The 13,474-nt window shown below is 50.3% G+C and overlaps 1 protein-coding gene across 1 annotated transcript in view; it reads right to left on the reverse strand.

The window, feature by feature from the left end:
* The window catches only part of Lad1 (ladinin 1), a 17,936-nt gene extending 4,730 nt beyond the window's left edge, over positions 1–13,206 (reverse strand). Inside the window, exons 1-5 of the mRNA XM_017797432.2 lie at positions 12,826–13,206; positions 4,495–4,632; positions 2,135–2,999; positions 1,421–1,525; positions 300–343 (exon numbers count right to left, since the gene is read on the reverse strand). Coding sequence (XP_017652921.1) covers positions 300–343; positions 1,421–1,525; positions 2,135–2,999; positions 4,495–4,632; positions 12,826–12,863 — 1,190 coding nt within the window. The 5' untranslated portion in view covers positions 12,864–13,206. The remainder of the gene's footprint in view (positions 1–299; positions 344–1,420; positions 1,526–2,134; positions 3,000–4,494; positions 4,633–12,825) is intronic.
* Positions 13,207–13,474: the final 268 nt, after the last annotated feature.

The raw sequence follows: 13,474 nt of genomic DNA on the forward strand, positions 1-13,474 counted from the left end.
TTCTTCTCCTTCAGGTTATTTCTTTTCCTTTACCTCACTGTTTCCTTACCCTTGTCCTGGTTCCCCAAGCAGTAACTTTTAGCACTATCCCAGATGGTCACCCTCCTCACAGAGTCATTTCATCCAATCTCAGAGCCTCCTATTAATCCTGTCCCCTTTCCAGATCTCGAGCCCTGGACAAGATCTGCACCTTCCCTCATGCACCCTGTAGCTCAGCCTGGCCCAAGGAAGCATGATGGCAGGTGCCCAAAACCATACATGGCTAGACAAAAGAGAGTGAGGGCTTCTAGGCCTCTTACCTGCGGGTTAAGGTTGTTTCTGAGTTGTCTTTCCTGGGACTCATCTGAAATGAGAAAAGGGAGTTGGTGAATGGGGGATCCCAGGAAAGTCCATGTGCCCCTCCAGGGAGGAGTCTGTCTAGCAATTAGGATCTTAGGATGCATCTTCCTCTTCAGAACCCCCACCAAAAAACATGTGCCTAAGCGGTCATTAAAAGCCCTTAGTCAGGCTGGAGAGATGGCTCAGTGGTTAAGAGCACCTACTGCTCTTGCAGAGGACCCAGGTTCGATTCCCAGCACCCACATGGCAGCTACAAACCGTCCTCAACTCCAGTTCCAGGGGAATCCAAAGCCCTCTTCTGACCTCCGCGGCATTACACGACACGGGTGCACTTACTCACATACAGGCAATACACTCATACACATAAAAAATAAATAAATAAAATTTAAAAAAAAAAAAAGCCCTCAGTCTTACCTGGAAACACCTGCCTCCACCCCCTCCCCCAGTTTGGGTCCAACGCTCTCCCTTTGCCTCCTCAGCCTTGCCAGGGTGCCTACCACCACCTGTATTCCTATCTACTTCACTACTGACTAAGACCCCCAGGGGCACTGGCCAACCACAGGCCTGCAACCTCTTCCCCAGAGCCCGGAATGCATCAAAGCACAAGGCACAGTCCACCAATGGATGAGCAGATAATTCAGTGAACCAAATAACTTAAGAATAAGCACTAGTAACAGGCCAGATGAGACTCTCCAATCTCATCTCAATCACTGTTGAGGCAGGGGCAGGGACAAGGGCAGAGTACAGAGCTCTAGAGAGACCTGCTGCTTCCAGTTGGCTCCCACCACCAGAGGGAGTTTGGGACTGATGAAGGCTGTGGCAGACCAGCCTGGTCAGGCAAGTGCCATCTTCCTGCAGTTCTGATCCTATCCACTAGATGGGGCTGCTCACACTTATTCACTCCCCAATTTCCTAGCTCTCTTTTATTTAAAATGGCCTTGTCTGGTTTGGGCACCCATGGGAATCCAAAGCCCTTTTCTATCCAGAGGCTGGTCCTTGCTGTCTAACCTAAGGCTCTTATGCTTAATGGGTTTTGGTTTCATTGGTGTGCTCTGCAGTGAACTGGTAACAGGGCTCTCACCCGAAAGGAGATGGTCCTGGGGCTGGAGCGTTTGAGGGAGCTGCTGTAGGTGAGTAGGGTGGGTGAAGATGTGTCTGCTTCTCCATCCTTGCTGGGAATTTTTACCTGAGTGGAGCAGGAGAAATGTCTTCCTCAGTAAAGTGTAGAGTGTTCCCAGGCCCAGACAGCCCCCAAGTCCAAACTGCCATGGAAACTTCATGTGGCCTGGCTCATCCCAGGAGCTGGAGATGGAAGGGGAGAGTCAGGCAGTCTTTGCCTTATTCTGCCTCTGCTATAGAGTGGCTTCACAATCTCATGTGACCAAGCCACCAGGCAGACCTTTCCAGGAGTTTTGGGAAGGATCTGAGCCTTCCCAGGATTTTGCTGTCTAACCTAAGGCTCCGATGCTTAATGAATGCTGGTTTCCTTAGCGAGCTCTGGAGTGAACAGGAGAAGGGTACCCTGGTCTTAGAAGAAAGAATATAGTTTGGGGACTCGAATACAGGTCCTGAATGAGGATGTGGTTGGGGATCCTAGATACTCTCTGCCTATGACCCCCTTTTAGTGGTTCTATTCTGACAGTAGCTGGGAACAGCAAAGAGAGAAGAAACTGCCAAAGCCAGTCCAAAAGTGGGAGGAGAGGAGGGAACAAGGGAACCAGAGGCCACAGGGCAGGGCTAGCAACGAGGCCTGACAGGGAGGGCAGTGGAGAGGGGGGACAGGAACAGTGCCAACCTGGAGTGTGATAGGAGGGAGGCGGGAAGCCATAGTTGGAGGGTCTGACACCTCCTGCTCTGCTGAGGAAGGCAAGCTCTTCCCAGGGACTGCCCTTCCTCTGGGCTCCCTGATGGTGGCCTGGCTTTCCCCAGGGGTCTGGGGCTGCTCTGAGGCTGCTACCCTCTTTGGAGCCAGCTTTATCTCTGAGACTGATGACTTCTCAAAGATAGATGCTTTCTCTGACACCAGCCTCCTCTCTTGCATCTTGTCTGAGACACTGACTTTTTCTGGAGCAGGAGTAGACCTTTTCTCTAGTGCTGCTGTTTTCAGGGATACGAGTGACTTCTCAGGGAGTGGCGACTTCTCTGAAACATTCATTCTTTCTAGAACTGACTTCTCTGGACTGCATCTCTTCTCAGTCTGAGATGCTCTCTCTGCGGTTATCCCTTTCTCTGAAGCTAGTCTTTTGGCAGGTGCTGCAGGCTTCTCTAGGACAGGAGATTTCTCAGAGACCAGGGTCTTCTGCTGAGTCACTGCTTCCTCAGGAAGTCCCTTCTTTCCTGCTCCAGGCTCCTGGCCTCCCAGGCGCTCCTCTTCTTGGGCCCAGAGGCCCTGCTGCTCCCGACTCAGTCTCCTGCGAGGCAGGTGCTCCAATTCCTTTTTAGGCACGATGGGTTGCTGCAAAGTCTGCTCAGGGCCAGAACTGTCTCTTTCCTTCTCCACCACCAGCCTCTCCTGCACAGGGGCCTGGACTGCCTCCACTGCCTGCCGCCTCTGTCTCCGTTCCTTCCGCGTCCTGAGAATAGCCTGGATATCCTCATCCTCATCTTTGGAGGCTGAGGGTGGTGGTTTGGGCACCTCTGCTTCCTCCACACTTGGCAGCCTGAGAAGGGGAGATGAACAGATAGAATCAGAAGGTATCAGGAGTGAGGGGGACCCTGTGTATAGCTGACCTGCTGAGATGCCAACAGGGCCACCAAAGAGGTCAGATCCTGCTCTCCTTCCCCTACCACCAATACTTTAAAAATGAACACTTTAGGGACTGGAGAGATGACTCAGCAGTTAAGAGTACTGGCTGCTCTTGCAGAGGACCCAGGTTGGAGCAGCTAACAACCATCAGTAACTCCAGTTCCAGGGTATCTGGCACCCTCTTCTGGCCTCTGTGGACACTGCATGCACATGGTGTACTTACATTCCTGCAGAACACTCATACATATAAAAATTAATTTAAAAGATCACTTTTTTTCTACTCTTGCTTGTTGTACTCCAAAGTGTCATGTGAACAAAGCAAGTCATGCTTTAGCTGAGAATCCCTGTGAAGTAACCATCCCACATTCAGCCACAATCAGTGAACACTGATTGAGCAACTACTTTATAGGTACCAGGCCCTGTGCTGGGTGGTGGGGAGGTCAAATGAGTGAGTGCAGTCCCTGTCCATTAGAGCTTAGAGGAGACCCTAGGTGTTCAGGATTTGACAAAGGTCACACAGCAAACAGGGAGCTGGAAGGAAAACCCAAAACTTCTGAGGCACTATTCTACCCTCTTGTCAGTCATATGAGTGTGGATGGGATTTGGTGGCAGCCACAGGTTTGGGTCAGCCCAGGTGACACACCCTGGTATCCTTTCATAGGGAGATGTAAAGAAACAAGAGCAATATAAAAGAATTGCCCCAGACTCAGAACCTTGGTCTCCAGCTAAAGGGGATTCTTTGCCTTATAGCACCCTGCTCTTTGTGTGATTTGGGGCAAGTTAACTTACTGTCTGAAACTTAGTTTTCAGATCTGTAAACTGAGCTTGTTAGGCAATGAAATGAGAGCCAGGTCCTAGCACACAGGTGGCATTCAGTAAGTTCTAGGTCTTTTTCTTCCTTTCCCTCAAAATCCCAAAATCAAGAGGGCAAGGCCAGTCCCCCTTTTCCTCCCCTCAGAATGGGGAGGGTTAGGGTGCATCGAGGCAGTCTGGCTTAAAGAAAAGTTTGACAAATCTAGGAAAAAACTGTGGACCCCTTCTCTTAGTATAGGATCTCCCTTGGCAAGTCATCTACATACCTACTTCCTGGGTTTCTCCTGCTGTAAAACTGGGTATTAATATCTGCCTCTCAACGCTGTGGGTACTGAAGGAAGCCACATCCATAATGTCCAAAAGAGTATGGGCTTGTGGATGGTCTCACCAAACAGCATCCCTCAGTGTGATGAGGAGGGTGGGGACCATGCCCGGGCTGAGGAGGAGTCTGGAGACAGCGAGAAATTCACTTCCCATCTTCAGTCTTATTCCTGGGCCAAAGTCCTCAGCAGGCCAAGCAGGTTTCACGTAGTCTGCCTGGGACAGCTTACTAAGAATGGGGAAATGATGTTCAGGTCCCAACCCAACCCCAGTACCTCTCCACAGCCTGCTTGGTTCCATTCTGGGTGAGCTGTAGAGATTCATCGTCTGTGGTTGAACTCAGGTTGCGATGTCGCCGCCTACGTTCACGTTCCTGTTCTTCCTCATCTTCCAAAGTCCGCTGCCGTGCAAGGCTAGGGGAAGGGGGGAAGGACACCTGAGTCAGACTTCCACAGGTTTGTCTTCCATAGAAGACAAACCCCGTCCAGGCAGCCTGCTGCCAGGGGCCCTGGAGCACTGCAGTGCACATGGTTGGAACTGAGATGTGTTATAAGTGCAAATACACTCTAGATTTCAAAGACCCAGGATGAAGAACAAAGTGTAAAATCTTTCATTGAGAACTACATAGTCTGGTATGATGATCTGTGCCTATATCCCAGCTACTTAGAAGGCTAAAGCAGGAAGACTGCTTGAGCCCAGAAGCTTAAGCCTCCCTTTCAGAACATAGTGAGACTATGTCTCAAAAAGATGTGTACATCAATCACATGTTGAAATGATCACACTTGGTTATATTAGAGCAAATGAAATATGTTGCTTAAATTTTTTCTCTTGTAGTTCTTTAATGTGACTACAAGAAAATTTAAATTTTCAATGAAGTTTATATTATATATCTATTAAATTTCTACTCAGCTTGTAGGGACTTGGTTAGATCAGGGTTTCTCCTACTTGGCACCATTGACATTTTGGTAGTGGAGCTGTTCTGGACTATGGGGCATTTAGTAGCACCCCTAGACGCCAGTAGCAGCAGCCACCAGATGTGACAACCAAAATGTTTTCCAGCATTGTAAATATCCCAGGTGGTTCGCAATCCAGAGCTGAGAACCATGGTGATGGGCCTAACTAAGGGCTGGAAACAGAGCCTCCCTAGTGAGGGGAAGAGGGGAAGGTGGCATGGTTCTGTCTGAAAGAAGCAAGTGAACTTGACAAGCCCTGTCTCTTCTCAGTTCTGGAATTCTTAGGTAGTCTTCATCAGTAGACAATAATGGAGGAATTTCCTCAAAGTTTCTCAAGTCCCCACAAAAATTCTTAGCCTCTGATTGGGAACAGGGAAGCAGTATACTCACAAATAAGACCTGGAGAAAACCACTGTATACCTTCACTTCCCAGGACGTCTTTTGGCCTCTCCCACCTTTTTCCACTTGAGCAGCATTTGTGGAATCAACCAGACACTCTCAGGCAGCCAATCATCCCCCCACTAATCCATTCACCCAACCATCCAGCCACCAAACCAATTATGGTGGTTTGAATGAGAAATGTCTCTCATAGGCTCAAGTATTTGAACACTTGGTATACGGTCCCTGGTTGATGGTGCAGTTTAGAGGAAGTCATGGAACCTTTAGGAGCTGTGGCCTTGCTGGAGGAAGCACGTCACTGGAAGGCAGCTTTAAGAGTTCCCAGCCTTGCCACACTTACAGCTTGCTCTCACTGTTCCCTGCCAGTGCTTGAAGATATGAACTCTCAGTATTCTGTTCCAGCTGCCATTTGCCACACCTCCCCAGCTATGATGGACTCGCCATCTTGAACCATATAAGTCTAAATAAATTCTTCCTTCCAAGCCTAGATCATGCTGTTTTATCACAACAACAGAAAAGTAACTAATACAACCATTGACCCCGGCACCTGCCCTTGTCATCCTTTTTTTTAAAATACTTTATTTATTATTTTTATTTTACATGTATGAGTGTTATGCCTGCATGCAGGTAAGTGCACCCATGTCATGCAGGTTAGGTAAGAGTTCCTGGGCAATCTCCCTATGACTCCCCCAGTGTTCTCTGCAACCCTGATCAGAAGGTTCTGGAAAGGGGCTCCATCTTCCTGTCAAGAGCTATGAAAATATCTGTAAGGTTTCCCTGGCTACCATCAGGTGTCTGGGTTCAGAACTCTGGGTTCTCTCTTTCTCTCTCCAGCTTCCCCCCTCCTGAAGGATATCAACAGGTACCCTTGACTTATCCAAGCCTTGACTTAAGGAGGAGTCAGTTTCTGAGAAAACAAAAATTATTAAACCTGTCACAAGCAGCAGGAAATGGAACTCAGTGTTAGAGCCTGGGATGCCTAAGGAGTCTCCTCAGAGATGTGGGGGGTCTTCTACTCCGTTGACTGAAGAGACCCCTCAAAGACACAGGGGCCTCTACTCAGGCAATTGAATTGTCTCCTCGGAGAGGCAGAGACCTCTCCTCAGGTGTAGCTCAGTTTTTAACACTGTAGAAAAGAATTTCAGGAAGAGTCAAAGTGAAGCAAAGTTATAAAGGCAGGAGGCACTTGGAGAGAGTCAAGTGTTGGCTTTAAGAGAGGAACTCACCAAAAAGCCTCAAGAACAGCTAGGGTCTTTAAAACTATTTAATATGGGGCTGAAGAGTTGGTTCAGTGGTTAAGAGCACTGGTTGCTCTTGCACACGTGCTCTTGATTCCCAGCACTCACATGGCAGCTAACAACAGTCTGGAACTCCAGTTCCAGGGGATCTGATGCCCTCTTCTGACCTCCCAAGGCACTGCACAACACTAGTGCACTTAAATACATATAGGCAATACACTCATACACATAAAACAAAAATAATAAATAAAATATTAAAAAATAATCTGGTTTTTTGTTGTTGTTGGTTGGTTGGTTTTGTTTTGTTTTTTGAGATAGGGTCTCACTATGTAGCACTGGCTGGCCTAGAACTTGCTACATAGATCAAGCTGGCCTCAAACTCAAGGGATCTGCCTGCCTCTGTGCCACCACACCCAGCTAAAACTACTTCATATTTAAGTTTAGATAAGGAAAGTATGCCTTGGCATATTCCTTTTCTGTCGATAGAATTCTATTCTTGAAAGGAAGATGCTTTTTAGGCATGCTGTGTAGGCTCTCAGCTGGAGAAGGGAATAGAGACCACATTCCTCAAAGGGAGCCTTACTTTGGAGGTTGGTCATTATTTATTTTTAGCTATTTTGTTTGTGAAGTTTCTCGGAAAGTGGAGTATAGATCTTTTTCAAGTGGTCTGATCAGTTCTGTAAAAAACTCCTAGGTATCAGCTTGCAAGAGACAGAAATCCCAATGGGGGAGAGGGACTATCCCTTCTCATTACCTGTTTCCTAACTAACTATCCTGCCTCAAAACCCACAACTCTATACACTGAGTTGTATTACACCTATGGACCTCTGGTTTCTGCAAGGCAGGCTCAGTGACCCGGTCTCTAGCTCTCTTGCGCTTCAGCAATTCATTTCCTTTGCTTCTCCACTTTTTGCTCCTAAAATGAAGAGCATGAAACACATGATGTTTCTGATAGTTTTCCTAGATCAGGCACTACATCTATACAGCCAACATTCACTCAACTAATACTTTTTTGGTTGCCTATGGGCCAGGCATGATTCTGGGAGCTGAAATACAGTAGGAAAGAAAACAACAGACCTCCCTTCATAAAGTAGGAAGCAGGAGGGCAACGTCAGGCAATAAGCAAGGAAACAATCTCATGAACAAAATGACATCAGCTAAGTGTCAGAAAGACAATTTGACAAGGTATGATGTGAGAGAGGTGCTTGGGTAGAAAGACTTAGTTCAAGAGAAGGAATCAGCTGTGGCAAAGGGTCCCAGGAGGGGGGCTGTGAGTACAGAGCCCTAGTATAGGAGCTGGGTATGTAAGGGGAGACAGCATGCCTGGGACAGGCTTGCAAGGAAGCAAGGACAGATCAGCCTTGGAGACTGCTGGTGTCTAGCATGATAACCAGCATACTACAAGTGCCAACAAATGTAGAACAAGAGTAACTGTGCACTTTCAGGACCCAGGGCTCTCTTCCTAAGGAATCATCAGCTTCCACCTTGATGCAGAATACAAAGGGAGAGCAAACCGTGAGCCCCTGAAGGCAATCTACCCATCCCTCTACATAGGGAAGGGAGTATCTGCTCTTCACCCCATGGGAAAGGAGCTGTCTTAGAAGAGAACATTCTAGAATATCCCAGATCCACCATTATAGTAACAACCTCAATCTTCTTGCTTATCAGTCACAACTGTTCACTATCACAGTGCATATGAAAAAGAGCCAAAGTTTTCTCCCACGGCCTTGACCATGATGGGACTTAAACAGGCCTCCACTAGACCTTCACATGAACCCTGTGAGCTCTGTGTATTTGCTAACTAATCCTTCATCCATCCATATACTGCACAAAAATCTGTGGTTTCTTTTGAGCCAGGCTCCGATGTCCCACCTCTCCTCAGCCTTAGTCAAAATTAGCAATACCAGCTTCTGCTGGCTTGAACACTGCTCCTTCTTTCCCTTTCTCCACATGTACCCTGCCCCTGTCCCAGTTTGGCAACAACTCTTACCCTCCAGAGAGGGTCTATCTCCTGAGGAAAGTGACCTCTCCCTGACCACACCCAGCGGGCTGGGCCAGAGCCTCCTAGATTCCTTGGTCCTGAGCAATGCTCTTCTCACACACTGCTCACTGCTCCCCCCCCCCCCCCCCCCCCCCCCCCCCCCCCCCCCGGGGAAGCAGAGGATTTGTTTATCCTCCTGTGGGGCCCTTTATGGTGTGCCATCAGCCTGAACGGGTCTTTTCTGACATGACTCATGACTCAGCCTGCGCCAGAGCCAGCTGTAGAAGACAGGGCTGGATGATGTCCTTGAGTGTTTCCAAGTTTTACACCAAGACACACACACACACACACACACACACACACACACACGCATGCGCGCGCTCACACAGAGTAACATGGTCATCCCCCTGCTGCTCAGGACTCGTGGGGCTACCTTCAACTCCTGACACCTGGCAAAATATGAGTCCTCTCATTACCTCACCCCACCCTGGGAGAAAAATGTTATCTCCAATAAGCACAGATTATTGGCTTCTAAAGATGAAGAAATGGACAGAAGTGAAAGAGAAGGAAGGACAAAGGTCAGTCCCCAGAAGGGACCTTAGCAAGTGCAATTACTGAAACTCTAGTAATAAATCAATTATTGAGGACTTAGAATAGTGCTCAAAGTTCAAATATGGTGAAAAAGAAATCAATAAGTAAAAGAATAGAGGAGAATACAAGAACACTAGCATATAAGTGCTTACTGAAATGTCAGACACTGGCCTTAGTACTTTAGAAATACCATTGATAATCTTTACTGCACTGGGAGGCAAGGTGGTATTACCCCCATTTTGAATATGAGGAATCGGAGGTCCAGAGGGCTTTATAACTTTCTGAAGAAAGCACAGCTACTGTAAAGAAAGAACAGAGACTCCCACTTAAGTCAGCCTCTCAAAGCCTCATGCCCTAACCAGGACATCAACAGCCAGAAACATGTCCATCAACAGCCAGAAACATGTCCTGGAAGGGAAGGCCCTAAACCAGAGGACAATCTACCTTCATAGGAGCCTAACAGCTGAACACTTAACAGAAGGAACAAGGGTGCCTAACCAGAGGTTAGGGACTCTCCACCAGGGGCAGCCCAAGTTCAGGGTGCAGTTAGGAGAGTAGAGGTTTGGGAGAGCCCAGCAACCTTGGGCTAGAGCCCCAGAACCAGGCCCTGGGTAGAACTTTTGGGCCCTAACACCCTAGTCACTCTCCAGCTGATGCTGCAGCCCAGCCCAGGCAGTTCACCACTCCCACCCCTCCACATCCCTTTCTTCTACCTCCTGGCCTCCACTGGGGGGGTCACACTTCCCTCTCTATGCCTCCAAGTAGGGCTGCTATCCTTCCCCATTCCTGACTCACCAACTCCAACCTTTCTCTTAAGTAACTTCAAAGACATTCAGCTCCGACTGCTCTGTCACATGTAGCAGTAGAACCCATTTCCCCCAATGGGCATAGCGAAGCTGTGGAAGGACCCCAGGCCTAGCCATGACCTTGGGCCAATCTTCAGCTCCTGAGTAGGTAGGCCTTAGTCTTCCTTTCCACATACTGAGGGGCCACTGTGAGTAGTCTGAGGTACCACTGGATCAGATTGTCTAAAGAGAGGTATCAAGAAAGTCCATGGAAGTGCTAGGGGTGAGAGGGCTGCTTAAGGGCCAGGCAGGGAAATGATTAACCAACCAATGGCCACTTAGTCTCAGGTCTCTCTCAGATCCACCCCTCACCTCCCACAGACAATCTGGCCTACCCTCACTGGTCACCAGATCAGGTCAGGGAAGAAAGGACAGGGCTCACTAGGGCAGTCAGCTCACTACTGCCCTCATCCCAGGGCTGCACCTTCTGAACCTCTATTCAATGCAGAGGACAGTGAGTACAGGCTGGCCCATAGCTCCTCACCCACATCTCCACCTTGGCTCTGGCTGAGGCCACTCTTGTCACACCCTCAGCATAGTCCTCCCCAGCCTGAGAGACTCAGTTGTCAGTGACTCACAACCTTTTCCTGCAGCCCGCTGAGGCTTGTTGCTCACTCAGGGAGCAGAGCAGGAGCAGTCCTCTGTTCCAGGTGCCTCATCTGGGAGACTGTTGGCAGCAGCTATGTCTGCACACAGGGCTCTGTGAAGGCTGACACTAGGCAGGGAGGCCAGACCAGGGGTTCCTGTGGCAGGACTGGTTCCCCAGGGCTTCCCTGCCACTTAGCCTGGACATCCCATGAGAACTTGGCCCCACCCCTGCAGCTACATGAGTCCATGTCCATCTGAGCAGTGGATGAGCTAAGACCTGACCTAGTTCCCATTTAAAAATCCCAGTGACCCAGCCTTGTCCCCTACACACACACACACACACACACACACACACACAACCATGTCATACCCTATACATATCTAGGTATGCTCTCGGACAGAAAATCATAAATACTCCATCAGTCTAGACACTTCTAAGGAGCTATTGTCTGGTTTGCATTTTTAATCTGATATACAGTACCGAGGTCTTCAACAAACATTTAGATGAAGCATACTGGGACTTGCAAGCTCCAAACTCAGCAACACAAGACTTTGCTACCCACACAGACATCTCATCTCCACAAAGGCCATAAACATGCTCACCCACACAGAGGGCTGAACACACAGGTATCTAAGCATGCATTCATAGGCTGGGATGTGCCCACACCCAGAAGCAAAGACATTCCCGCACCAACACCATGCACACTGGCCCACAGCTACGAGTCAAGAGTCCAAGGCCTTGCTCCCTCTCCAGCTCCACCCTTAGCACAGATCTTCCCTGGGGTGTGTCTGACCTCTAAGGCAGCCTGGGTTCCTGTTCCAGGACCCTGGACCTCTTCCTTCTTGGAGCTTACCTTTTCCCTTCTCTAGACACCATCTTTTTTGCACTGGGTTTGTACAAAACCATGCTTCAGAGAAGTGTGAGGCCCTGAGGATCAGGGGAGATGGCTCTCCTACCAAAAGGATAAGCTTCTATGGGAGACTGAGACTGAAGAGGCTTTGGGGCTCTACAGAGAGAGCCTGTGGGGCAGCAGATCCTAAGTGCTGGAAAATGTGTGTGAGATGTCTCGATAAGCAAAGCTGTGGTACCCAGGCTGCTGGAAAATTTCTGGGCTGCACCAGCAGAGACAGCTCTGACCCTACAAAAGGCCTGAAAACCCAAAGCCTACCTGAGAGAAGCCAAGAGGCCCATTTTGCCCAGACAGGAGCCTAAAGACTAGAAGGAGCAGGGCTCCAAGCAAAAGCCTCTGTCCCTTAGGACAAGATGTACATGCCAGAATAGGGGCTCAGTGAGAGGAGGAGTAAAGATGCCCAGTTCTGGAGCCAGGTATGGGCAGCTCCACAGTGAGAGGGACTACCTCCTGAACACCCACCCCTCCAGGGCTTATCTGACCCTGACAGGCTGTCCAGCAGGCAGGGATAGCACCCAGTTCCTGACTGTTTTGGACCAGTTCACAAACATAATTGCAGCACAGAAAGGGATAGCAACTATCTCACCTCCTGTGCAGATGCAACCCCAAAATGCCATGCTCAAATTTTGAGACTCTCTATGTAGGAAGGAGAGGTCTGCTTTTCTCTGATCTTATTCACAGACCCTATCTGCTGATCCCAAAGGTGGGCCTCTCAAACGTGGCTGAGGAACACTTCCCAGCCCTAACAGAGACGTAGTGATAGAGGGTTCTCTCTGGAATAAAGCTTGACGGTAACTCCTGAAGCTTCCCGGTCCCCCCCACTCCCCGCAATGTTTCTTTGCCCCCGAGGATGGCTGTCCAGGCTGAGGACCAGCATTCCCCTAGCCCACCCTTTCGAACCCAAGGGGAAGAGGACGGGAAGCTGCGCAGGAGGGAGACCACCCGCCCTGCCTGAGGGGCCGTGAGTTTGGTCCCAATTCTGTCCCACCCTGAAGAGCAAGACCAGGGTCCCGCTCCGGAGCCGGGTGCAGGCAGGTGCCCGGAGAAGAGCTCCGGGGGTGCGCCTCTGCCCCCAGCCCCGACGTCCGGGCCGCGCTCACCTGGACAGCGCGGACCAGTCCTTTCTGCTGACCGACATGCTGCCGAGCTCCGCGCCAACGCCGCCGCTTACCTGCGGCCCCTCCCCCGCCCAGGTGGATCACATGGCCACTTATCTCAGCCCCGCTCGGCCCAGCGCCGCCGGGCTCCCATTCGCCGACCGGGAGCGGCCTCTGGGGTGTGGGCGTCCCAGACAAAGCCGCGCTGATCTCCGCCCTGGCGGGTCTGGCCGTGCGGCCCCCAGCACTGCGTGACGGTCGCACCGGCCCGGGACCGCACGCACTGCGCCCAGGCTAGCGCGGGCTGCTCGGCTGCCCCCGGGCGAGGGCGGGAGACTTCCTGCTCAGAACCAGTCGGACCAGCTTGGTGCTGGGCCGCGTCTTCTCCCAGTGTCGGCCCGGAGTACCAGGGAGTGGGGCGGAGGGCGGGGACCCAAAGATGGGGTCAGGCTGAGCTCCTTGCCTGGAAATCGACTTAGCCCGGAGAAACCCAAGAGCAGGAAGCCGAGCGGAAAAGTGAGAGCAGGTACGGTACTCTCGGATGGAGTGCCACAGCTCTGCGGAGATGGGGGGCTCCTAGAGCACACCCCAGGCGTCAGAAACCACCCTATAGACTGCTGAGATGAGCAAGCGCGGCTCAGAACACGTCCCC

The sequence above is a fragment of the Nannospalax galili genome, unplaced genomic scaffold, assembly GCF_000622305.1.
Source record: "Nannospalax galili isolate Female #2095 unplaced genomic scaffold, S.galili_v1.0 scaffold113, whole genome shotgun sequence".
NCBI lineage: Eukaryota > Metazoa > Chordata > Mammalia > Rodentia > Spalacidae > Nannospalax > Nannospalax galili.